Below are 27638 nucleotides of genomic sequence, written 5' to 3'. Positions count from 1 at the left end.
ATGGCTCGAGTGGGACTGGGAGCAGAAGGCCCGTGCATCAGGGCGGATGTAGTGGAAGCAGTAACGGTGGTGTATTCGAGTTGCATCAGCAGCAGGGCGGCAGCCAACTCGAAGGCGATGGAGCGGAAGGAAGTGGCTGTGGACAAGGTGCAGGAGCGGGACAAGGTGGTACAGCTGATCAGCCTAACAGACGGGTGATCTCGATCATCATCAGGAATTATGATGACAGTTTGGATAGGACAGAATCACTGGATATCACAGATACCCGAACTCTTTTTGATTTCCATGAGCAGCTCCATGGTTTGTATGTGCAATTGGGTTATGGTTCTTCATATCATGAAGATCTTTACCGCATGTACCCATGGTTTCGCTTTACCCTAAGTTACATGGCTGAGGATGGAGCTTCTTTGGACGAACTTGGGCGTTATGATGATCGAATTCCTGAAACAGATGGTCAACGTCAGAGGCGCTGGTATCATCTCAAGAGTCGTTTGAGCTACATCGTTTCTAAGAAAAATCATCGTCATGTCTAGTTCTTCTTATATATGACTTAGAATATCATATATGTTCCTAGCTATTAACTTGTCTACAGTGCTTTAGAAATATGTTAGTTTTTGCTGGGATATTGTTATCTTCTTAATTATTTAGGATTTATCTATCCAATTATCTTTTGGATGATTACGGATTTGCGTGAATATTAATGTAGATTAATGTTTGCGCTAATATTGATTAAGATCTATCTTCTCTAATTTTCAAGACTTTTCCTCAAAACTTGTGTTGTTTCATAGTGATCATATAGGCTTTCTAATTTTCTAATTTTTTTTTTTCAGTTTGAGTTTTATGTATTTCCACTAGTGTTTTCCTATACTTTGAAATAGGGACATAAAAGATTGAGAAATAGAAAAGGATTGATGAAAAGAGAAGAAATAAATAATATTAAATTGAACATGATTAACACTAATCAGTAGATTAGTTAGTTTTAAAAATCAATTAAGAACATTTAATTCATTTTGCAAAACTAGAAAGAATAAATTATAATTTAATCAATTGGTTATATAATAAAAAAGTCGGTATCTAGTATGGTAATTATATAATTATATTAATTGATTTTAGAGTGAATTATATATAGTTTTTCTCAGATATCATGAAACTACCGAAACCACGTAAAAGTTTGAAGATTTGACAAAACCCGGCTCCCTATTACAACCAAAATATCCTTAATTATTACTTACAATAAAACAAATTTAAAATTAAGAAATTTTAAAAATTAGAGAATGAATATTAAAAAGAAGATTCAGAACAAAGTTGACGTAAATTAAATAGTTGAATTAATATTGTCTATATACTAAAATAATAATGCCCTATGCTTTATATTCTCTCTTAATTTTCTTAGTTATTTCATTTTTTATAGTACTAATTAAAGGCGATTTTACCATAAAAGGAATTATTTGTTATATTTTCTTAATTGTTAAGGGGAATTTTGTCAAATTTTCAAAATTTTGGATGAACTCTATAATTTCCGTAATACCCCCAAGATGATTATTGTAATTTATCCTAAATTTTAAAATTGCATTGGTGTAGAATAAGCAATGCTCATGGAATCTTTTTTTAGTTTGGTGGATTTAATACGATTAAGGGATGATTGCTTGATTAATTGAGATTTTCTTTTCTTTTCTTTTTTACTTGAGAGGGTCAATTAAGAAAAAAAATGCCATGTCAACAATTCCATTAACTCATAATAGAAAACATACGGAAAAGGAATGGGAAATTTGAAAAAAAAAAAAAAAGCCCTCAAACTTGAAGGTGATTGATACAAGACAAAAAATTTAAGCTACATTGAGACCACCTATAATTAATTTTTTTTGGGGAAATAGTATTATAATTCTCGGTAACATCAAACCCTTTCTACCAAACATAGCTGCTGGTATATGGGGCTAGACGAACAAGAATAGGCCGAATAGGTGTCTTTCAAGACCCAACTCCCCTCATTGTGAGCCCCAATTCGTAATAGTGAGGCCAGTTAATAGAAAACCAGTATTGTCTTAGACACTACCACACAACCTCACTTGTTACAAAAGTGATGCTTGTTTTGAGAATTTAATAGCATTGGCGACTGGCGAGGGGGGATTAATTTGAACTAGGGATGATATCTCCTCATCAGAGGGGGGGAGGTGACTTACGATTACACTGCCTCAGCCACAAATGTGATAGATAAATTATGGAAAACAGATTTTAATAGGGTGGAAAAACAATAGAAAAGGAAAAAGGTTTAACTTCATGAAATTTACCTCGACTTGTGCATGTGCTTTTGAGCTTCAGATGATGCTCCACAACCATGCGGTCTGCATTGTCTGTAGCAGTTGCTATTTCTATAGGGGTCCATAAGGATGGATCATATGCAGTTTTCTCCACACCAGCACCCTCAGAGTCAAGGCCCAGAGGAAAGTCATCCAGAACTTCTTCATTAGGTGAAAGCAACTAAGAGTTATTTGGATCAGATGCAAATCCTTCCGGGGAGTAATTAAGCTCACGTGGCAATGAACCCTCCATGCCATGCAGTGCAGATAAAAATGTACTTTGATCTTCCCCCATTGTTCTATTTTCTGGAAAGAAGTCATTTAGATCCCGAGGAGAAACGTCATCAGGTAACTTATCACCTGCATAGGAAATACTTATAGATGCACCTGTGATGTTGGCTTGATAGGAGGTTGAAAGGTCAACATTCTCGTCATTGGCAATTGGCTGAGATGAATGATATGCTGAACTCCCTGAAGTAGAGGCTTCAAGATTATCGAACTTTGTCCTTGTATTACCAGTATATGTGACTATGAATGTTCACAAGACAATACCTGATTAAGATGAGAATCAGAATTTTCTTCTCCTCTATGTTCCCTCTCGTCAGAGCAGGCATGTTCAGGATGGGAGGTCTGTGGAGGAGTTGATTTGCGCATCTCATCAACAGGAAACTTACCCTCACTGTGAAATATTGTTGAACTTTGCTCTACTGCTTTCTGCAGAATTTCTTGTCTCTTAAATGAACAGTTCGCTACCTGAACTCACATCCAAAGCATCCTGCACAGTTCTCGTATTTTGGGGCTAAGAGCATAAGAGTAACTAACGAAAGGAACATTCTCTTGAAATTGTTCCATTTCATTTTTAAAAAAAAATTATTTTTATTATTTTTTTTATTATTGGTTGAAAAACAAAAAACAAAAATAGTTAAATTCTAGCCATAAAACCATCAAAACAGGATATGTTTATGTTAAATTGTTTTATTTAATAAAAAATTCATATTATATATTTTTATATCTTAAAAGCTTATTAAAAATTAAATCTAAACTCATGTTAATTTTTAATTTCAGGTAAGTTTAGTTTTTAAGGTAGTTTTTTGAGGTCTGTTATAGTTTTTAAGATGTTTTATAAATATTTTAAGTAAAAAAATTAAAAAATATAATTTTAAATAAAAAAAATATAAACCTCCAGTTAAGGATCGTTTTTTCATTAAAAAAACAGACAGCATGACATATATTAAAAAAAAAACCGCGGTCGCCTAAGCCTATCCTAATAGACTAGCACACATAAAGCATATATTAAGATAGCCTGTTTGGAAATATTATTTTAAAATAAAAAATTAATTTTTTAAAAAAACTTTTAAAATATAAAAATAAACAGGTTTACCGGAGAGTGGCCATGTGGTAATAGAGTGTACAGCCAGTCGCGCTACAGTAAGATGATATCACGTGATCATTTTAAAAGCGCACATGTCTGTAAGAACCAACTACAGATCAGGACCCCAACTATTTGATATTACAATCCTATCTCTATCCACTAAGGTTATTGTCTTGGGCAGGAATCTTAAGATATACTGTGAAACAAAAAGGATGGTTTATATGAAACCCAATACAATGCGAATTATATTTTAATATGTAAAAATATTCTGTTATTGAATTACTTTATTTTGAAATTATAGGTACCTATTTGAGACAAATATGAAATATGGGGACTGCTTTATAGTTAACCTTATTTCCAACCGTCTCAACTGCCTGATAATTTTACTTTAATCAAAGCGATCAAACGGTGAAGATCAAATCAGACCTCATCATCCTCAAAACACCCACAAAACACGCTTCCATTTTCAGACAATCAACAGGCTCAGAGACAGACAACATACAAACTCCTACAGCGTTCCAAGGATGTCGTTTTGTCCTTCTATATCAACCCCACAGTCCCTGTCTCTCCTATCTAAAACCAAGCCTATCATCAATGGAGGAGACTACAAACTGGGCTCTCGCTTTAGAGCTTCTGCTGATGTCCCTGATTTTCTCTCTGCAGATTGGTATGCAAAATTCCTCTCTCTCAAAGTTTTTTGTTGGTTGAATTATCATATTTAATTCCCTTCGAACTTTTTTTGGGGGGTTCAATTATGATGTATACATTACAGGCTTGAATCTCGAAGGAAGAAACCATTTGGCCCAAGATTAAATGTAACTTTCTGACCATAAAAAATGATCAAAGAAGTTAACTCTTTTTTCTTCTTTTTTTTTGTCGAAAGAGTATCAAATTTATGTTAAACTCTTGTTATAGTTTAGTGCAGAAGAAGCTGTTAATTGTCAGCTTGATGCATTGAAGTATAATGATCAACCTCGTCAAGATTATGGGATTGAGGTCATGTATAGGGTAAATTCAAAGCACAACCCATGTTGATTTTTATCATTTTTTTTTTTTCTCTTCTTTTTTCCCGAAGTTTTTGGGGGTTTAACTAGGCAGTGTTGGAAGTTGTGGCTAATATAACTATCTTGTGTTTTTACTGTTGATAGTTTGCTGGATTTGATCCTTTCGAAAGGTCTACTTATTTTGGGCCCTTTTTTGATTTAGGGCAGGTCAGTGAATTCTGTTTAGAAACCTTTAATATCTTAGTCTGTGTGTTTGTACCATTGAATTCTACTCATGATTCTGTTACATCTTCTTGTGTTTGTGTGTTATATGTGTTAATTAATACCTCTTTTTTGGGTTGGCCAACCTAATTTCATTGCAGTTTGAAAGGTTTAGGAGGATTTTTCACCATTCGACATATCGAGTGTTGCTTGGTCACAAGGAGAGGAAGATCTTGAGCAGTTTGTTCGTGAAAGAGGTATGAGTTAAGACATGTTTTCATTTTGTTAGTAGTTCAATTTGTTTGTTGCTTGACAAGCAAATGAATTTGAGGGAGTTCACTAATGGATGCATATGTGCTGGCCAAAGAGGATTTTTGTCAAATTATGAGTCAGATTATTCTAAATAAGATAAATTCTCTCTCTTCTGCTGTATTTATTTGTTTGGGTGTTATGGATGGAACAGAATCGATTCAAACAGAGGATATGGATTCGAGGGAATCGCCCTGAGGAGGAAGAAATATTTCAATTTACCATGGTTCAGGTAACTGTACCTTTTGCAGACTCGTTTCCCCTGTATAGATAAATCATGGTCATGGTTATCTTTTACGATGATTCCATATAAGATTGCATTGACTGAGGATGGTACTCTATCAGTAGTTGTTTCAAAACAATTTTGGATGATTTCATTAAAGATAGTCAGCGAGCCTTTAGAGTCATCGATATGCATTATCATACTGTTCGCTTCAGACTTATTTTTACAGTCAAATGCACGTTTTTTGATGTTATGCTCACTCAATCAAGTTGTGGATCCAAAAACTGTAACTATTTGAATTCTTAGATCTGACTCTCTTGTTTGGAAGCCATGCTCTTTTTGAGGACTGGTCATTAGGCTGGCAATCCAGTGACCTCCATCATATTGATGCAAAAGTCTTGGGAGGTCTAGCTTATTGGAAACCATGATACTTGCTCATTTTGCTCATCTTGCTTGCTAGCTAGCCTTCCGCGAAACTGTGTGGGGTTTAAGATTAGTGGTTTCATTCAGTCATTTTACTTTAGAATAATAATAATGTAGAGCTTTAATGCACTCTCCATAGTCATATCACCTCTTCTAATATGTCGTGGCAGAGAGTTGGTGGTTCATGGGATGGTTATTGGCTGACAGAGTCTCTTCTTCATGATGGAGATGCTTTTGCTGGTGGTTTGGCCTACTAAACATCAAACACTGATACAAAATGGTTTGACTGATGAAAAATCTGCTTTCCCTGGTAATGAAGCATGGCATAGTTTGCCTGCTATCAAATCCCGGAACAATGTACATATATTATAATCAATTATTCTCTGACTTCTGTAAATGAAAGCTGTCTATAAAAGCTCTTCAGAATAAAAGATAAATGTACTCCTTGGTTGCTTCTCCATGCATGTCCGTACTTGGGTCTCATACACCTGGCCAAGCCTGGCTCTAGTATGGAACTCTACATGAAAGGCCAACCGGTGTAGGCTGTAACTACCAGTAATTATAACATAGAAGGAAGGAAAGGGAGGGAAATGGGGGCGAGAGAAAATGATGCCTGGGTGCATCTACATTGTTATCCAGCTCCAGCTGATAATATTCTTCTACCTGGATATGAATTTCCCAATAGTTACGGTGGATACATCATAAAGCTTCTCAAACTCTTCTATCGAATCATGTGAAGCTATGCAATACCTGAAACTTGTCTACATTGCATAAACTCTTTTATGAATTATACAAAGCAATGTAATGCCTGGACCTTGTCTGACTTTTTGAGCAAGCACAGATCGAAGTTGATTGCAAGCTATACATGGCTGTTGAATATATGAAAGGGGGATTGGCATGGCCATAACATTCAGAGCCTTCAGATCAGCGATTGTTAAAAAAGATGATGGGTATACTGGGATTTTGATAATATCTCCAAATAAAAAGCATTCATTGTCAACAACGCCTTGCTTATGTAATTGTCTTGCTAATTTTCAGATGATTTGGGTTTCAAAATGAACACCCAAAGAAATTGGTCCTGCTTCAGGCACAGTATGAGATCACAAGATTGCTAATTGGTCCTCTGATCCGTCTGAAAGACAGCAAACAGAATCTTATAAAACAGCCAGACACTTCTTAGTACCTCAGAAAAACTACAAAAATGTTTGTGCAACTGATTAGAACCATAATAACTCACTTGATCCACGAATTTAGCAGGTGATCTTTTAACCCATAATTTCATCAATAGTATCCATAGAACCTCAATATCAGTATCTGATATTGATAGTACAACTAAACCAAGGTAAAGTTAGGTAAATAGGCAAAAAGTGGATTCCCGACTTAACTACTAGCTCTTTTAATTCTTTGTCTTAGTGATGAATTTTGTAAGAAGATAGCAGTCAGGCGGGGTAATGTTCGTGTAATAGTTCTGGATGGTATCTGTGATTTCAAATCCAAATTTCTTGTAAAAGCTGATAGCATCTTCATTGTTTGTCTGCACGTGCAAGTACATCTCAGAAATATGCTGCTTTGAGCAGAGATCAATAACATGATTCAACAACTTTGTACCTGCGCAATCACACAAATTCGATCAGTACAAGCACATGCCAAATCTTTCATTCAAAAATCTTTGCTTTCTGTTCTGATTTCAGAGGAATAAATCCAAAAACCAGAGGACTTTTTAACAAATGGATTTCAACCGTTCATAATTGTAAAGTGCAATAGAGTTTACGATACTTCATGATTCTTATTTTATATAGTGACTCCACAGCTAACAATTTGCAAAACCTATTAGGCCAGGAGGAAATACGAAACAAGGAGGCAGACAGAAAACAAATAAAGGAAGTTAAAAATGTGTTTAGCAATAACTGGTTCAGGTTCGAGGAGTAGATTTCTGCCTTTTCTTTATGCACTTTTATTTAAGCATCACTCATTCTCTGAATCAACAAAGATGGTTTGTGCATCTGAATCAAGTGCATAATCAAAAAGCATGATTTCTACCATAGGAGGAAGATCCATGATTTGCTCACCAATGCCTAGGCCGCGATATGGAGCTAAAACACCTAATGTCATGATATAAACACGTAGACCTCCGCCTTCTTTCTTCTCCAGTCGGCAAGCAATTGACCCGACACAGATGTCACTGTAATATGCTGGAAAAAAAAAAAAACAAAGTTTAATACAATTGACTTTCCATGAAATGTTGCCCTCCAGCATTATGTATTGAGATGACGTGAACATTGCCACACTTCATGTATCTTTAAATTATGTGTATATCACATTTTCACTCATCTGTGTGGTACATGTCTTAAAAAATGGAGGAACAATTAATTACAAACACTGCAATGTTTATTCTATAGTGCACTTAGATCTCCACGATGGATCCATAACAGAAAGACATGTATATTTCAGAACATAAATCCAAGAAAAACATATTTGGAAGTGCTCAAACTACATTATTAAATAACATGATATTGCTCAATGGTCATCAATCCGTTAAGAAGCCAATGGCTTCAAAAAGCATCCTGATAGACAGAATACACAACTTTTCCAACTGATACTAAAAGCTTGCAGTTTGGGATTTTCACAATACATGAAAACCTCTTAGCACACAATTATCTCCCACTTAAAGGCAATGAAATTCACAAAATCAGAAATCGTTCCATGCACTGAAATCCATAAATTCATGATCTATTGAAAAAATCAGTATAGCAAGAAACTAAAAGGCAAGATAAAACAGACTTGTTAATAAAATCAATGAAATTCAGGAACATACACCATTCAAGATATTTGTTAAAAATCATGATATAAGATGATCAAATTAAGAAGTAATCAAAACTAAAAGACTTGTTCATTTGTATTTAACAAAGCTGAAATGTCAATCCTAAATATTAACATTTTGCCCCAAAGGAAATGGGTATAAATTTAAAACAATCATTGGGATAGAGTTTGAAATGCTCTACAATAGAAAATAAATGCTCGTCAAATGAGCTTATCAACAATTAGGATCTTGAGATGATAAGCAGCTATCCACAAAAAAATGGAAAAGGACTAAAAAACATTTTACTGAACCTATAAAACCCATAAATGAATAGAAGAATGGAATCAACACATTATACAACAATCACCAAAACATTGCAAAAAGAAAGGAAAGTTGAGTTATTAAAGAACCCAAAGAAAGGCTAAAGTTACATCGTCAGACTTATGCCAAATTGGTATAAAGAAACTAAATGGCCTCCTATGAGTTCATGGAGAAAATAACCCATGACGGAAATTGAAAGTGAACAAATATCAAACACGTAGGTCACTCGAGTTGGGTTGTTTCTTTCTTTTTTTTCATTCGCATTTCACATACATTAACATGGTCAGCGCTATCAAATAATCAAAAACATTTAACTAGAACAATAACAAACACCAACACCATGCTTTTGATTACGGAACTTCCCGTTATTGACAAAAGCAGAAACTCAAAGAATAAGCACTTTGTACTCTTAAATCCAACACCAAGTAATCACAACCTAGACCAGTTCATTAGAACTCGGCTTTCATACAACATTTTAACAAGCAAAAACACTTTACAAACTGAGAAAAATCCCAGAAACACCCAAAAAATCAACAAGAAAATCCAAAACAAAGAACAAAACAACAAACCCATTAAAGAAACCAAAACACAAAAAACCCAACAACCCATTTCACAAAATCAAAATCAATAATCAAAAACCAAAAAAAAAAAAACAAACAGAAAATTAAAAACAGAAAAGACACACACATATATATAGAAAAAGAGAAAGAGAGGGGCATATAAACCTAGCTTGGTGAAATCGCCAGAAGCGAGGGCATCGGCGTAGTATTTGTCATTATAACGAACAGGGAAGAGAGCAGTGTTTAGTTTCTTAAGCTGCATCAAGTTCTTGTCTCTTACTCCATCTAGGGATATTGATACTTCACGCCCTGCCCCCATTTTAGATTTCTAACCAAACCCAAAGGACAAAATCACAAAGATTTGAAATATGGGGTATATAAGGCTGCTTGTGAATTGGGGTTTTGTCTTTCTTTTTGACAAGCTGTGGTTTTCTAGTTGATTCTCTGAAGTTTCTGTTTGGTTAGTAAGAAAATTCTGAAGGTCCAGTGGGCTTCATTCCAACTCTAAGATCCAATACAAAAAGATGATTAAGTTTCAGTTTTTTATTGGGCTTTCAAAATGTATTGGGCTTTTCTATCTATTGAGATTACCGTGGCACCGATTGCTTTTCCTTTTTTGCCCCTCATGTAAAAAATATTATTTAATTAGTTAAATAGATTTTGTCTTTTGCACTGCACTTATAATTTCAAATCTTGATTTTATAAAATTTAAAATAATATATTTTTTCTTACAATAATTTCAACTAAATATATATTTTTTTAGATTTAATTTAAAAAATCTCACCTAAAATGCTTTTCTTAAACCTAATTTTTTATTAAATTACAACTATAAAACTACCATGGTATTGAACATGTATTAAATCTTAATTTACATTGGAGTTTTGATGTACAAAAACTAATTCGAGAATAATTAGAGAAGTAATGATGTTATTTATACAAATATAGTTATAAAATCTAGTTTGGTATAGTAAAAAAAACTTGGGATTCATCGACTCAAATCTTAACCTAAATTACATTTTATATCAAATCAATTTTGTTATTAAAATAATATTTTTTTAATTTTTTAATAAATAAAAAATTAAAAAATATTATTTTGAATTTTTTTAAAAAAAAAATCAAATGCTCAAATCAACTTATCAACTACTAGATTAATCTATCTAAATAGAGATAGATTTGAGTATTGGGCTAGGATAAAGGTTGAGTTGGGTCTTATAACCATATCTTGTTATTTTATTTTATTTTTAGATTTGATGATAAATTGATTAAATTTTTTGATTTTAGAAGAAAGCAATCTTTTATTTTTCTTTAATCTTCCTGATTTTTTATATAATAAGAAAATTTCATAAAAATTGTATCAAATGAGTAGCTTTACTGACTAAACTAGTTAATATTAATAATTTGAAATTATATTCATAATTAAAAAAACTTTCTTCAATTTTTATTTTTAACAATGAATATTATTAATAATATATCCAAATATTTTACCCCCCCCATCCCATCTCATATCTACAGGTTTCAAGAGAGTAAAAAATATTTTCTTACAGAACATATGCAAAAATTACAAAATAGTAGAAAACACTAAAGTTTCCATAGGATGAGACAAGCATGCTAGTCCAAAGGAGGGAAAGAAAAAAAAAAAAAAAACAAATTAGTGATGACTCTAACGAGTAGACATAGGCACCCATTTGATTCCTTTCAATAATCAAGCAATATTGCCATTTAGCCTTGAACTACAACATCGACACATATTCCAACAACCTACTAACATTTATATGCAATGGGAGGATTATTGTTCTTTGGGTATTAGGGTTACTGTGATTGGAGAGGAGTTCTTGAATTTTCAGGAAATGAGATTTCAGAAACTATCCTGTGCTTCCGAAGAGCGTACTTGGATCTTGGGAAATGCTTATACTTTTATCGAAGTACCTAAGCTCACAGTGCGGTTTATGAACAAATCGGTGAAAGGATTAATTGGAATTGGCATGTCTATCAACCTAAGCCTGACATAAGGGTGATTTCCTACTTATCCCATTTCTGAGATTTTCACATTCTACTTTCATGGTAGTATGATGCTACACAATTCATTTGAAGATGGACATTCTCTAAAGGAACAATTAGACGTATTAGTAAATAGAAGTTTAATGATGTTTTTGCTGCGGTGCAACCTGCAATACACCGCGTTGCCAAACTATGCCGCATGTAAAGCAACTGGATCAAATTACTATGTTTAGAGCAAGAGGGAAGCCACCTCAATTTTCCTTCTTGGTATTTTTGTTTCCTTAAAGAACCATGCACCAGATGGAGAAAAGGAAGTCAGCAGGATTCTGACAAGAGATGAGAAGTTCAATTTCAGAGCTGCACATCGGGCTGATCTTCATGGTCTTTTATACAAGGCACTGCCAGAAGAAGTGTTCTAGTGGGGTCGTTTGAACCTTTGCTTCAGCACTTCTGAAGACAAAACCTCGGTTAAAGTTGAGGCTAAAGTTCTTCAAACTGAAGAGATTATTGAGATAAATGGGGACTTGCTTGTTGCAGCAGATGGATGCCTCTCTTCAATTCGGAAGACATTTCTACCTGATCTCAAATTAAGGCTTATTGAGATTACTAAAAACTTTTTGCATTTCATGATAATGTTTTGTTGATATGATTCATACCAGTTAATGGTAAGCATTACTTGTTCGGCAGGTATTCAGGTTGCTGTGCCTGGAGAGGAGTTCTTGACTTTTCGGGAAGTGGGAATTCAGAATCTATCTTGGGCATCCAAAGAGCGTACCCAGATCCTCGAAAATGCCTATACTTCGATCTAAACACTGGAAGGATCGCTGGGCTTTATGAACTCCTTAATGAAAGGCTCAATTGGATTTGGTATGTCCATCAACATGAGCCTGGACAGAAGGTGATTGTCTGCTCGTACCCTCTTCTCTAGATTTCCATGTCCTAAACTCCATAAATTTACCTCTTTTTAACTGGCCACAGTCCAAGTTTTAAGCTGCGAAAAGGTTATTGTTTGAAGATGGATTAGGGATCATTAGACCTCAGTTTCTTAAGGATAAGGAGTGCTAAGAAACATTAACAATGGGATGATATACTGAAACTCGTCGTAATGATCTGCAGCAGTTAAACCAGCTAGAGGCTAGAGCTGATATAATAACTTGGAAGCTTTTTCAGGGAAATTCTGTGACCATGTAAGTAAGCAGTGACATGATAGGAAACATGTACCAAGAAGCAGAGAAAGTTTGGGTCCTGAATTGGTGAGAGTCACCAGAGAAACAAAGGAGCCTTTCATAAATATCATATATGAAAGTGATCCTCTTGAGCAAATCTTTTGGGACAACGTGGTATTGATTGGAGATGCTTCTCACCCTTCAACTCCTCATAGAGTCAGGAGTACAAACATGTCAACTTTGGATGCAGCCGTTCTAGGCAAAAGTATTGAGAAGTGGGGAGCCGAAAACATACCTTCAGCTCTTGAAGAATATCAGCACATTAGACAAACAGTCACTGCGAAACAAGTCCTGCATTCGCAGAGTGGGTCAAATCAAGCAAGGCTTAGCTCTTCCTGATAGTAAACTTTTTGATCCGATGGCAGCAAGTGCAGAGGAAAGTGAAGAGCTTCAGCGGATACATCTGACTTTCTTTGCTAGTGCTCCTTTGTCAGTTGATTGATGTCAGTGCTCCTCGTGATTAAGACAAACTTCATTCTCCGCAGCAGTACACTCTTGGGTTCTCATGCTCTTTCTTTATTTCTCAAGTCAAATCCTTTTTTGTGTTTTCGAACACTGTATAGATTCATATATCAATGTAAACAAACAAGGCCTGTGTTTTAATAGAATATAGCAAAGTTGTATCTGATGAGATGAACACTCTGAGTGCAATTAGCAGTAACAATTTACAATAAGAGGGTGCTCTGCAATTAACTTAACGGCACATAAAACACTCTAACCAGATTAGGGTAAATTACAAGGCATCTTGCCAGAACATTATTAGCATACAATCACTAGCTTTTTTATTTATTTATTTTACAAGCAGTGTTAACTTTCTTCTGAAACTCTGCACGGGAAATGACACTACCGAGTGGCCTCCACGACTCAGAACAACTCATATCACGCAAAAGACTACTAAAATAACAGTGTACATCACACACTAAGAATATTAAACGCCCACCCTGCAATTGGCAATGATGCTTTGTGCCCTCCACCAAAGTTTATTTTCAAATAGACAAATCTTAAGACTAGAAGAGACAGCATTACATTTCAACTCAAGTGTTTACAAGCCTACTACCATTGAATTAATAAAATACAAAGTTCATTTACGATACACAGCATATGTCGGGCCCCATCATAACTGATTTTTTGCATTCCGAGAAGAAAAACAAATTACACTGATCTTGCAGGCCAGGTTGCTTGAGCTGACATAATAATTCCAACAATCACTCCAAACAACCCCAGAGCACTACCAAAGATCTCAATCACAAGAATCTTCACAAAAAGAGATGAGTTTTGGGCATCAGACAGAGCACAGCTGCTTCCAATTATACCCACACACAATCTGTTCCGCCGAAACAGAAAAGGATAAGCATACATAATTAACGGAAATTATAGATTGGTGAATCATGATGACACTAATGCCCACATAATTAAAATGGTCAAAGTTTTAATCACAAGCATGGCAGCTGTTCATAAAATTTTCATATTATATACTTCATGATGCATAGCATATATTTCAGTAGAAGATAAAAGCAAAACAGATGAAGATACTAACCCGCAGACGAGGTTTGCAAAGCCCACAATAATCCCAGAGGCAAAAATTGCATATCCAGCTCTAAGGGACTCGGGGTCATAAATCTGTGATGCTGGAACACTCTCTAACTTTGTTTGTAGTATAATTGCTACAATAACGCCATATATAGCAACAGCCTCACAAAAAATTACACTGAGAAACACAAACAATTGAGCAAGTCACTGTTTGAAGGCATCATTTAAATTTCATAAGTTCAATTACCATGTAAGATAACTTCACAATCAGAAAAAATGCACATTTTGCAATCACTACATCCTGCATAGGTGCATGAAACTCAAAACTTGATAGAACTTGAAATTAATATGAGCAACAATAATCCAGTTATATAGCATTCTTCTTGCAAGAGATGTTTCATTCATGAAATGGCACAGCATTGCATGTAGAGACACACTTTGAAAGGGGATTGAGAAGACTAGGGAAAATAATTGAACTAATAACATTTAGAATCTAGCTAAATCAGCAATACATTCTTGAATGAAAAATGCACATTTTGCAATCACTACATCCTGCATAGGTGCATGAAACTCAAAACTTGATAGAACTTGAAATTAATATGAGCAACAATAATCTAGCTATATAGCATTGATAGAACTTGAAATTAATATGAGCAACAATAATCCAGCTATATAGCATCCTTCTCGCAAGAGATGTTTCATTCATGAAATGGCACAGCATTGCATGTAGACACACACTTTGAAAAGGGATTGAGAAGACTAGGGAAAATACTTGAACTAATAAAATTTAGAATCTAGCTAAATCAGCAATACATTCATTCCAAAGCTAAACGAGAAACTCTCCTTAACCCTTCTATTCGATGTGTAAAAATCATCTGCTGGGCTCTCGAGAATTGTAACAAGAATGAAGATGCTCTAGCTACCAAGTATAAACTCACAAGAAACTAAATACAAATTGTGCACAACCACCTATAAACGCACACCTCAAGCCATCTTTGCACAAGACAGTAATCAATACAAATTGTGCACAACCACCTATAAACGCACACCTCAAGCCATCTTTGCACAAGACAGTAATCAATACAAATTGTGCACAACCACCTATAAACGCACACCTCAAGCCATCTTTGCACAAGACAGTAATGTTAGCTTCCCAATATAACCTTCCAAAGTTCCTACTCGCAAAAACATTTTTGAAAACCGCTTCTCTAACTAGTTCAAATCATGGTGATTCTGATAACCAATTCACTAGTCCAAGATTCTGCAACCCAACACAAAAGCATTCAGCCCCACCACAGCACCACGGAAAGCACATACAAGTAACATGCACAGCACGGATCCACAACAACTCCTCCATCCCAAAGCAAAAATTTCTCCTCCAACCACAAGCTTCTTAGTGCATTTAAATTTCTCACTAAAGAAATGCAGACAATACTCATCAATTTTGATTCACTTCTTATAGCCCACTACTAATGCAAACAACATTGGATTCCAAAAACCAGTTTGTAACCCAAAAAGAAACTCAAATCAATCAATCAATCATCATCAACCAAAAAGCCCCCACAAAAAAAATCAGATTAAAATAAAATCCATAAAAATCAACAATTAAACTTGAAAAAAAATCAAAATTCCACCACTTTACACCCAAATCAAATTGAAATAAAGAAACACAAAAGAAAATTAGGGTTTAAAGTAATTTATAATAATCACCTGATGAGATTCTTAGAAGTAATGCGAGGAGCCTTGATTGCAGCACCAATTAAACTACTCCCAGTTATATAAATCCCCCTATGAAAAACACCATAGAAATCACATAATAAATAATTAATCAACAAAACATCAGGTTCAGCACACCAAAATTAACAAGTCACGGTGGTACCAGGCGGCGCCCAGGACTGAGACACCGATGGCGATGGCGATGCCTACGGCTGAGAAAGTGTAAGGAGAGATCCTAACGAGTGCATGCGACCATGAGCTTGACATTTTCGTGATTTGATAATTTGCGGAGGTTTTTTCTTCCCCGATCTGATTGGTTTTTATCTGTGTGGAGAGAGCTCCTGTCGAGTATGTTAATTATAATTTGGGTAAACTACATTTGCATCCCTGTATGTTTACTTTTTACAATATAATCATTTTTGCGGTTTCAAGAACTTCAACTATGGTCCCTAATTTTTAAATGATCGAGGAAAGAAAATAGTTTAACAAGATATATTTTTACATGATGGGAAAAAAAAAATTCGATTGCTTTTATTTTTTATTTTTCAAGTTTTACGCTAGTTTATGTGATCGAATTTAATAATTATGTTAGAATTATGCTTCTTCTTTTTAAATTACAATCAAAGATTATATTATTGTTGCACTTTTCTAATATAAAAAAATATCAAGGTATTTTTTATGAATTTTTAAAAAAAAATTAAATATATGAAGATTGATTTTATATAACTTAGTCAACTTAATAGATTCAAAAACAACTAAAATGACTAATAAAAATATAATTTAACTTAAAAAATTAAAAAAAAAAAATTTAATATTAAAATGAAAACATATAAAATCAATTTGGATTAACTTGAATCAGTCCAGTGTTAAAATATAAAATTAAAAAAATTAAAAAATAATCATAAAAAATAACTCGAGTCACCGCAACTAACTCGTAAAATTCGTGACCCGAGTTATGAGAACATAATAACTCCATAAAAAATAAATCAAAATAAATTATAAAACCATATATCTAATAAATCTAATATTAAATAATAAAATTTAAAAAACAATATAAGTGATTAGAGTGAAAAATAATAATTTATTTTTCATTATTAACTACTATAGTCACAAATCAAATTCTTTTAGTTCCTGTTAATATATTACACATTTGGGATACATGAAAAGAAATATTTCACGTTTAAGATTAAGGTTTGGATTTTAGAGGCTGGAGGTAGAACAACTTCATCCAATCCTTAAATTATTTTTAATTTTTTAAAAAATATTAATAAAATATAATCACATGCATGAATTTTAAAAGAAGAAATAAATGAAAGGATAAATAGATATTTTATTTATTGTATCATAATTAAAAATTATATATCATTTTAAAATATAGCCTCGTCTGGTGAGTCAACTTGACATCATATTAATGTAGAATTGAAATCAAATTAAGTTGAAGAAAAAATTAGGTGTGACTTAATTGATCCAGCAACTCAGTTAACTTGACAAGATCTAGTTGTAAATTTATTAATTTTTTTTTATTTAAATAATATTATTTTAATTTTTTTAAAATAATTTAGTCAATTTAATGATTCAATTAAAACATAATAATCCAGTCAAAATCTAAAATAATAGGCCAACACCAGACCAGATGTTAAAACTACGGGCTATGTTTAAACTTTTAAAAAACTTAAAAATTGATTCCTGCAGAAAATATAGTTTATTATAATAATATGTTTTTAGTAATATCTATCCATTTTAAATCAACGACGCAACAGGCCAGGCCCAATAGAAATATTAAGAAGGAAAAGGCTAAAAAATCTGGCTCATGGACCCAATCACACAAGCATAAAACCACCTCCGCGGATAGAATCTTGAGTATATTACAATTTAGTCCCTATAATTTAAAAAAACTAAACAATTAATCCATACAGTTTCAAATGTTTGTATATTGCACAACTATATCATTGAATCCCTTAATAATCTAGCCTATTTGTCAATTCCTTATTTTTTCTTCCCAATTTATTTATTTTAAAAAACAGGATAAGAAAATTAAGTAATTAAAACATGAGATTTTTATTAGAAATGGAAAATGACCTTTTTTAAGAATAAACTACTGAATCGAATGCTGGTTTTTGGACTTTTTAATTATTGTTAGTATTATAGGAACTGACTGATTAATTTTTAATTTTAATAATATATATATATATATATATATATAATGTTTTCCCTTCTCTTCAATTGTAGAAATTTTATCATTCGTTTTCCTCCCTAATTCTCTTATGATGGGATTGGTATCAATTCAATTACTATATCTCGGTGTCTTTAAAAATGTAATTGAGTTATCTCAGTACTCTTTCTTTGAATTTTATTTTTCTATTACAAATCTCACCAATAACTCATTAAATTGATCATACAAAGAATCAATTAAAAAAATCAACAAAACTTAATTTGATCATGTCTAATTGAACATCAGCCAAGTATCAAATTTTTTTTCAACATTGCGAGAATCCTATACCAAACCAATTGAAATACATTATCAAACTCAACCTTAAATTAATATAATGTAAAATGGTTAAATTAAAAAAAATTAAATGAAAAAAAATAATCTAGAAGTATTTGATTAAAAAAATTAACAAAATTAACTTTGATTTTGTTAAATTAAACATCAATTAAATATCATATATATTTTCCAACACTGCAATATCAAGTCAACTTAAATAAATCACTAAACTTAACTTTAAATAAATTTAATATAAAATAATTAAATTAAAAAAATCAAGTAACAAAACAAAAGAAAAAAAATTATTAAAATTTTTTTACTTTTGAGGTTGTTCATTGCATGAACAATGTTTTCATCCCAAGTTTTTTAGTTGTATTGATGATTGAGACTAGTTCTTTACTTTATAATATGATATTTAATATAATTTTATCCCTTATAATATATGGATTATATAATTTGTTTTTCTAATTGTTTTCTGTTAATTACTTTTTTGATAATTCATCTATTTATTAATAAGATCATTTCGTCCATTTCTATTAGCAACACTAAAGAAAAATATCTTTATAATTTGTAAATTTTAATTTTTTTTCTAAAACAATGCAGATAGTTAATTATCAATTAAGTCCCTAAATATATCTTTCATGCGATTCATATGAAAGATTTATGCATAAATTGATTTTGAAGCAAATTTCCTTTAAATAAATACAAAAAATATAATAAATGTGAAATTCAATAAAAAAACAAAAAAAAACAAATATATACAGAATTCGTATTTTCTAACTACAACTACCTATTGAAGCAATTCCTGAAAAATTAATATATATATATATATATAACTAACAATCAAACACTTGTAAAAATTTCGATTTTTTTTAATATGGAATATGATCTTATTGATTGAAAATAGTACTTTTATTCTTTAATTCATGAAAAGTGAACTTATTGGTAATTTTCAATAATGAGAAAAGAAGATATATAATAACATGTTCAATTTTAATTTATTTTTTAGTAATTTTTCAGAAACAATTATATTTATTATGCATTAAAATAAATGTGATTTTGTTCAAATTTTAATGTTACATAGCATTTGATTGGATCTTAAAATCTTGAATTTTTTTTTTCCATTGTCTTAAAATTAGTCTTAATATTTTTATACCATGTAGACATGTAACGAATGCATTAAAATTATATACTAGTATATTAAGAAAATATGAAAAAAAAAATTGACATGGATTACTTAGGTGGATAAATAACTCTCAGAGTCTCAATGTAACTTCAATTCTCCTCCTCTACCCTATCTCCGAAGTCGAATGCAACTAAACCTCTTGGCTTCTGCATTTTTTTTTTTAAAAAGAAGCTCATGTCTAAAGAGTTTATCAGCTGGTAAAACCCTAAAAACTTCTTTCCATATATATGCTTACAATTTAGCCGGCTCCAAACAAGAACAACAGCAGTCTCTTCAGGTACTTTTCTTCTTCTTTTCATGATAAGGAACTATACTACTTACAGCACCATCTCCTTCGTATTTATATAGAACTTGAATATTTTTGTTATATTCTTGTTCTTTATAATATCGATTATTAACTAGTGTTTTTTACGTTAATTTTTAACTCAGTGGTTGCTGTTGTTCATGGAAAGTCCATCCAAGTTGATGGCGATGAGCTCTCGTCGAGACACACTTATTATCCTCGCCTCTACACGTGATATATTGAGTGGTCTCCCAGACCAAATTATCTATCATATTTTCTCATTCCTTGGTGCTAATGATACTGCACGTCTTGGTGTAGTGTCAAAAAGGTTTAATCAACTATGCACATCTAGCCCTTACCTGAATTTCGTTGCGGATTTTGATTCTGAATATTCTGATCCTAGCTGTTTAAGAACAAGGTATACAGATTTCTGTTCTTATGTCAATAAAGTGCTGCGATGGCGCGAAAAGACCGGAGGAGGGCTACAACGTTTGCATGTTCATTGGTACTCCTGCAAGCAAAGAAGGTTTGATATTGGAGAGACTGCTGTTAATTCATGGGTTACTATTGCTACAAAGTGTGGAGTTGAAGAACTTGACATGCTAGTCCATGTAGACCCATGGAGAGGCTATTCTTTGCCGGATTGTGTTTATAACTGTGAATCTTTGAGGGCTTTGAAATTGAATTTGCAGATGGAGAGGTTCAATTTTCCAGTAGTAGGGTGGGACTGGCTCAAGGACCTGTGGCTAGATTCAGTTACCGTAGAGGATACATATTTTGGACAGAGGATTTCTGAATGGTGTAAATCTCTTAAAAGGCTAACTCTCGAGGATGTTGATGGCATTAGTGGTGGTCTCAATATGACAACTTCATCTCTGGAAGAGTTGACAATAAGTGGTTGCGATTTTGGTTTTACTGGTGGGAATTTTAACATATCCAGCTCATCTTTTAAGGCTTTGACAATATACAGGTGCCAGTTTAAAGCCCAGAGGCATGTTAACCTGAACTGTCCATCTTTGGAAAATCTGACAGTCCATGACTCTGAGTTTGGAAAATGTTTTCTTTGTAAGATAAGTTGTGAATCTCTTGAGAAACTAAGAGTCTGTGGGTCTAGTTTCCTTGAAGCCTGCCATTTCCGCATCGCTTGTCCATCTGTAGGCCAAGTCATGATTAGCAGCTGCAGGTTTGCAGGTATTTGCGTTCTTAACATCAATAGCTTTTCCCTTCAAGACTTGACTGTGTCGGAGTGCAACTTTAGCTCTCTAGGAAGTGCTTCGCAATATTTGCCCCCAGTAAAAGACTTCCAAGCAGTTCCACGCCTCCGCAGGCACATCATTGTCAAGGCTGCAAACCTTGAGAAATTGAATATAAGCTCCTCAGATGAATATTCATATGAATTTCCTCTGAAAATTGATGCTCCCAACCTCGAGGTCTTATGGTGGGCTGGAGATCCAGTAGATTTTAGTTTTTTGAAGCAGGACATGTTTATGTCACTAACGAGTGCAAGGATCTATATTGAGCCTTCTTGTCAGCATAAGAGTGTGGAATCTGATCGTCATTGCAAGCGTTCAAAGAGTTTAATCTATTGTGCTGCCAAGCTCCTTCAATGTTTAAGTGAAGCCACATTCTTGAGAATAAATACCTGGCCTATTGAGGTACCTCCTAACACATTTTGTTCCTGTTTCTGGGTTTTGTTAGATAGCATCATCGCTTTTGTTCCAAAGAACTGGTGACCATAGGCTTTTTTATGCCGCAGATTTTCTTTATGCAAAATGATAATCCCATAGTTTTCAAGAACCTACAAAACTTGGTTCTGCTATCTGATGGTTCACTTGCTGACCAAATTCCTTTCATCGCCTCCTTCCTCAAGGGAATGCCTAACCTAAAGAAACTAATAATAAGTTGTTTCGTTAAATCCCATGAGCTTTCTGATCCAAATGTAAGTCGTAGAGCACTCTTAGCCCTTGACTCTTTTCTCCTTATGGAACACATTTCAGTTGTTCATCTCTTAAACATTCTCCTTTTTCTCTTCGTTGTTGCAGTTGATTAATTGCTTGGGCTTGAATTCAAGGAGCTTTAATCTGACAGAAGTCAGTCGGGATTTGAAAATTGTAAAGATAGAAGCTGGTCAAGCTCAACAGTGTATGCAGAATGATGGGAGGAGAAGATTAAAGCTTTAGCTCAAGGTTTTATTTCAACTCAGGCAGATGTATATTTCTTACAGTATGGTATATAAAGTTCCTTAATTATCTGACAACCTTTACCTAAAATCCCTTAATAAGTACACCGAGAAAAGCTACTCTTGGATTCTAAGGATCATATAACTGTCACTGTCCCCTTCTGACTTAGAATTCTGAGACAAGTCTTCTTCTTCAGCTGGCCATGTCCATATCTCTCCATCTATATGTTCGGACAGAGGTTCATCACCTGAATTTAAGCACATTGATAGAGTCGAGGGCAGAGTTACATCTGCACCACAGTAAGGCTTGTAACTCCAGCTGGTAGTCTTAAATTCCAACGAGAATCAAACTTTTGAGAAATGTTCTTGCTACCAAGTAGCATTTGATTACCATCTCGAGTTCTTTTTTGAGAATAACAAAAATTCCCATCAAAATTAAACTAAAAATATTTATTGTCGTGATTTTATTTCTGTTTTTTCAATCAAGCATGTTTTTATTTTTATTTTTTTAATCTTGAAATACTAGTAACCATTCCATCTTCACTCTTGTAAAAAGTTTTCCTTTTCAGTATTTATAATCTCCGGAGCCTGCACTCATGTCTGAATCACCTTCTTCACCGAGGTTTTCTTGTGAAACTGTGTCCATGTTTCTAGCCTGACATGTTTCCTTGATTCCTTCCATTGCTCTGCTTTTCAATTGAATTCCTCTTCCTGAATTACAAATTGAAAGTGGGCACTAGAAAAGGTTCCCAATTAGAGGGACGAAATGCATCCAAAAAAGCTAGCCTTTCCCCCTTTCTGCAATTTATCTATGGATAAATATTATGGCTCATGTGTTTTTTTTTTTCCTAGTTTTATCCCCAGTATGTTTCCAATTTCTTGGAAAGCTAACTATATTTAATAATTAATTATTTGTTATTTGTTAACTTTTGCTTTTTACAATGTTTCATCTGAAAAATATTAAATTGATATTTTTAATTGATTTTCAAAAATTTTAATGGGATGATATTAATATATATATTCAATTGAAAAACATCATATATTAAAATATTAAATAAAATTTAATATTTTTTTAAAAAGAGCATTATTTGAAGAAGAAAACAGGTCTAGCAAATATAGATTTAATGAATTGTTTGTTTTTGTGTTTTAAAGATATTTTTTTAAAAAATTAAATTTAAATAAAATATTTTTTTAAAATAAAATATTTTTAGTGTTTTCATATATTTTTATATTTTAATATTACAAATAAATATTTTTAAATAAAAATATTATTTTAATATAATTTAAATTTAAAAAAAATATTTTTTTTAAATAAAATTTTTTTAGTGTTTTCATATATTTTTATATTTTAATATTACAAATAAATATTTTTAAATAAAAATATTATTTTAATATATTTCTAAATAAAAATATATTTTAAAAAATAATTATTATACAGAGGTACGAGGAGTCCAAGTCAGAAGAATCAAAATGCAAGACATGATGATTAATATTAATCACTCTCCCCAAACGTGGTTTTGATTGATTAGTGCAACAATACCCACTAATTAACACGATGTAGCCCTTTCTCCAAACCTACACACAGTCCAGACAAAGAATTCTATCATCATGCATGGTCACTGCTGATCTTGAGTATTTACTTAATTAATTGGTCAGTAAATATGCTCCATGATTCATCCTAGTGCTAGTTTATTAATAATGATTTATTCGAATGAAAGAAAGAAATGTCCGTCAAACAATTTATACAGTAATTAAAATTAAGTTTTTTTTCCTCAAAAAAATTAATAAATCTCACTATACACTAGTTTTAAGTATCAAAATTCAAAAGAATAAGGAAAGGGATATACCTTGTTAATCATTAGTCAACTTGTCGAAGTTAATGAACGTGATTTCTAAGACATACTAATTTTATCATTGATAGTCTATCAATCTTGATGTGAGAGTAAACTAATTCATTAATGGCAATACACTCTGAAATCAAAAGGATTGATTTTGAGGTGGTATTGTTATTCAATGTTTTCTTTTTAATTATTTTTTTAATTTTTTTTATTGTTTTGAATATCAAAAATATATTTTAAAAAACAACTTATATCCCAATCAAAACATATTTTAAAAAATTAAAATAACACTTTATCGATTTAACTTATTAACAAAGTTTTTAAACCCAACTAGGTATTTAATCAGATCTAGAACTCAAATTAATTTTATTTTTTTATAAATCAAAATAATATTATTTTAATTTAAAAAAATAATTAATGAGTTGTAATAGGATTTTTAACTGGGTGAACCAGGTTTTTAATTTCTTTTAATTTTTTTAAATTTAGACTGATTCTAGTATTAAACAAACTAAATTTCAAATTAATCTACTAGATGAAGCAAGATTTTAAAATTATGTCAGTCAGGTAATAATCAATGTTGTTATTACTAATAAAGAAAACAAAAGTCGTTGTGTGACCCATTCAATGAAACAAAAGAAAAGAGAGAAGTAATGTCAACTGCTAAAACAGCGTCTAAACAGCCATCTAGCTGTTAATTTGGGGTTGCGGCGCGACCTGTGGTTTGTCCTCAATATGCGTTTATAGAGTGTTTGGTAAACACCCAAATCTCAGTTTGGAAGTGGCATGGCCCGATCAAAATTGAGGTTGAATCTCAGTTATCACTCCGTGCATTTTGAGCGTTTCGGATCAAGGTTCTGACTTCGTTGCAGTTGAACATTGTGTCTTTTTTTTCAATTAAAAAAACCTATGACTTTAATGTTATTTTGCTATATTTATTATATATCAATAATAATATCCTTCTTATCTGATTTAATTATAGAATGAGTACATGTAATTTTATTTTAAATATCAGTTTTAATAAAATTATTTTAACTGTTTTTTAGTTATCAACTAACAACGGTTTTAAATAAATACAAATAGATAAAAAAAAGTGCTTTTATAAAAATCTATTTTTAAAATAATTATAATCATAAAAGTTATCACAATCACAATTACAAATAGATATTAAATAAAAAAGTAATCTTTATTGGATAGGCAGGGAAGAATCCTAGTTTATTTCCTTGGAAGGGCAAGAACCCTAGTCTATTTTCTGGAAGGCAATTATGAACTACAAAGCATAAATGTGAAATGATATTATGGTGTATGGTATTTTTTTTAAAATATTTTTTATTTAAAAATATTTGAAAATATATTTTTATTTTTTATATTAACATATCAAAATCATATATATATATATATATATTAATTTTAAAATATTCTCGGAAACAAAAATCAACAAGTAATTATACCATGTTTTATATCCCCAGACTAAACTACACAAGCACGCTTGATTCTGTATTCCCATTTGTCTCACTACTTGAGGATGATTAATGTAGTTGTCGGCAATAAACTATCCATCAGACCCATTTCTTTACGGCACCGATTAATCTTGAAATTCTTTAATAAATAAATAAATAAATAAAACAATGAAGATTAATTCTAGGGTTTACTCGGGACTAACTTTACAAAACAAATATTTGTTAAGCATGATGGAATCAACACTACTTTCTTCACTGAATATGCTCATTCTATGACTAAATAATTATTCCCAGATCAATAAATTGCTGTTGTGGTTAGAAGATGCCCTTCTGGATGAGATATTAGTATTTAAAAAAGAAGATGCCCATCACTAGAAGAAAATATACCCAGGCTTGTGTACAAGCATGAGAGATCAGTTACTGTGATCCCATCATGCTCTGCGTCATGAAGAGAAAGAAACAGAGGAAATGGCATTTCTTCATTAGATAAGAAGAAGATACCTAACAACAAGAAACAGATGAAATGGCATTTCTTCGTTAGGTAAGAAGAAGATACCTTACAATTTTGAAAGTTAAAGCTAAACTAGTGAGGTTTTAGTTTTATTTTTTAGCTAAAAATTACTAATTTGAATCTTATAAATTTTAAGATCACTTAAAATTTATATAATCATTAATTTCAAGGCTTGTAAAATTAATCAAGCTATGTACAAGCTAATTTAAATATTTACATTAATTAAAAAAAATACCTAACCTCATTACAAACCAATTTAACATTTTTAATATCATAGAAGTAGGAATGTCAAATAGCAAAGTAGAGAATATACAACATCTATTAGGGTCATAATTTAATATAATTTTGAATTAAACTAAAATTATAAATTTAAACCATTATCGTAAAACATGGTATGGTTCAAAGGATCAACTCCATAACTTGTTGATTTAGAATCTAATTTGAATCGGGTTTATCTTGAAAATAAAATTTTTTTATCAAAACTATATTGATTCGTTTTTTTTATAAAACTATATTCTTTTAATAAAAAAAATATTAAATTGACTCCGCCAATCCACAAGCCGACTTTTTAATTAGGAATTATAGCTATATTGATTTTCACGTATTGGCCAGGAACAACTGAGATTAATAAAGTTAATAAACATTTGAATTTATTTTCATATAAGATTCCATTTTACGAGATTGGGATCTAAGCCAACAACAAAAATATACCAAATTTGTCCTACCTTCAATTTACAATCAATTAATTTTAAGCTTTTTAGACTATTTATTAAACTATTTGTAGATGGATACATCATACATCCCATCCCCCAAACAATCATGATTAATTAATCTAGAACCTGGGAGTATCAGCCGTTGAGACGCAATCAACACTTCCTTAATTTTAACTACTAATTAAGCCAACATCACCGAATATACCTTATTCAGAGTTAATGATGCATGAATGAGAATATAAATTTAATTTTTAAAAAGAGCTTTTATTAAGAGGGACAACTACAAATTCTAAATCCTAAACGAAACTAATTTTATTTTTTCAAAAGATATAAGATACCTGAATAAAAAAAAAATTAACAATGTAAGCTTGAGCCCGTGCTGTACACGCTATAATTAAAATAATTATGTTTAAAAAAATAAAAAGACAATTACATCTCCAGTTAAATATGGTAATGGCCATTGATGGGCCATGCAAAAGAACAGAAATACCCTCAACAGCACCGGAGTCATTGGTTTTTAGAAAGGATAAAAAAATAATTACACTATCACAGTAAATAGTAAAATATGCCTGTGACCGCGGTATCCTTACCTTCTATTTTAGCTTCTTTTTTTTTTTTTTTTTTTTGTTTTGGCAACAGAATAGTATAATCCATTGAACATTTATATGTCAGTTTAGCCTGAATGGTAAGCAGTGATTTATTTCTGCTTTTTTTTTTAATAAATACAACTGTTTAAATTATATATATATATAGTATATTTAAAACTTAATAAAAAGACATTAATTTTAATATATAAGAACTGGTTTGAACATATCTTAACAAAAAAAAAATGATCATGACAAATTAATTCCTTATAATCTTTAAGGAAATTAAAAGAAATTGTTAGCAAAAATCAAAATATATATAAGGATGGATTTATTTTGGCTTCAACCAAGATGCATGTACCTATATATATATATATATATAAAGTTCATTATTATTAATCTCTAAACCCGTTCTTAGATTT

General features: G+C 31.9%; 3 protein-coding genes and 1 pseudogene across 3 annotated transcripts; 2 read left to right on the top strand and 2 right to left on the bottom strand.

Annotated features, from left to right (window-relative positions):
* Positions 1-4062: 4062 nt before the first annotated feature.
* On the top strand, positions 4063-6287 carry LOC105122371 (DNA-directed RNA polymerase subunit beta). Its single transcript, XM_011021449.1, has 7 exons — positions 4063-4336; positions 4442-4484; positions 4585-4677; positions 4818-4880; positions 5036-5131; positions 5338-5415; positions 6000-6287. Exons 1-7 carry the CDS (start codon positions 4194-4196, stop codon positions 6084-6086), a joined length of 603 nt encoding a protein of 200 aa, XP_011019751.1. The 5' UTR covers positions 4063-4193; the 3' UTR covers positions 6087-6287.
* A 503-nt stretch (positions 6288-6790) lies between these two features.
* Positions 6791-9975, bottom strand: LOC105122370 (N-alpha-acetyltransferase 50-like). The gene is made up of 3 exons (XM_011021448.1): positions 9676-9975; positions 7899-8021; positions 6791-7437 (listed from the first exon to the last, which is right to left on the bottom strand). The coding sequence occupies exons 1-3, from the start codon at positions 9827-9829 to the stop codon at positions 7226-7228; spliced, it is 489 nt and encodes a 162-aa protein (XP_011019750.1). The 5' UTR covers positions 9830-9975; the 3' UTR covers positions 6791-7225.
* Positions 9976-11357: 1382 nt separating this feature from the next.
* On the top strand, positions 11358-13932 carry LOC105122422 (uncharacterized; annotated as a pseudogene).
* Positions 13736-16317, bottom strand: LOC105122369 (V-type proton ATPase subunit c''2-like). The gene is made up of 4 exons (XM_011021447.1): positions 16144-16317; positions 15975-16052; positions 14272-14442; positions 13736-14058 (listed from the first exon to the last, which is right to left on the bottom strand). The coding sequence occupies exons 1-4, from the start codon at positions 16245-16247 to the stop codon at positions 13887-13889; spliced, it is 525 nt and encodes a 174-aa protein (XP_011019749.1). The 5' UTR covers positions 16248-16317; the 3' UTR covers positions 13736-13886.
* Positions 16318-27638: the final 11321 nt, after the last annotated feature.

This window comes from Populus euphratica, unplaced genomic scaffold, assembly GCF_000495115.2.
Source record: "Populus euphratica unplaced genomic scaffold, PopEup_1.0 scaffold19.1, whole genome shotgun sequence".
Taxonomy (NCBI): Eukaryota; Viridiplantae; Streptophyta; class Magnoliopsida; order Malpighiales; family Salicaceae; genus Populus; species Populus euphratica.
The sequence above is the reverse complement of the archived record's forward strand: the minus strand, read 5'-3'. Positions and strand labels throughout refer to the sequence as shown.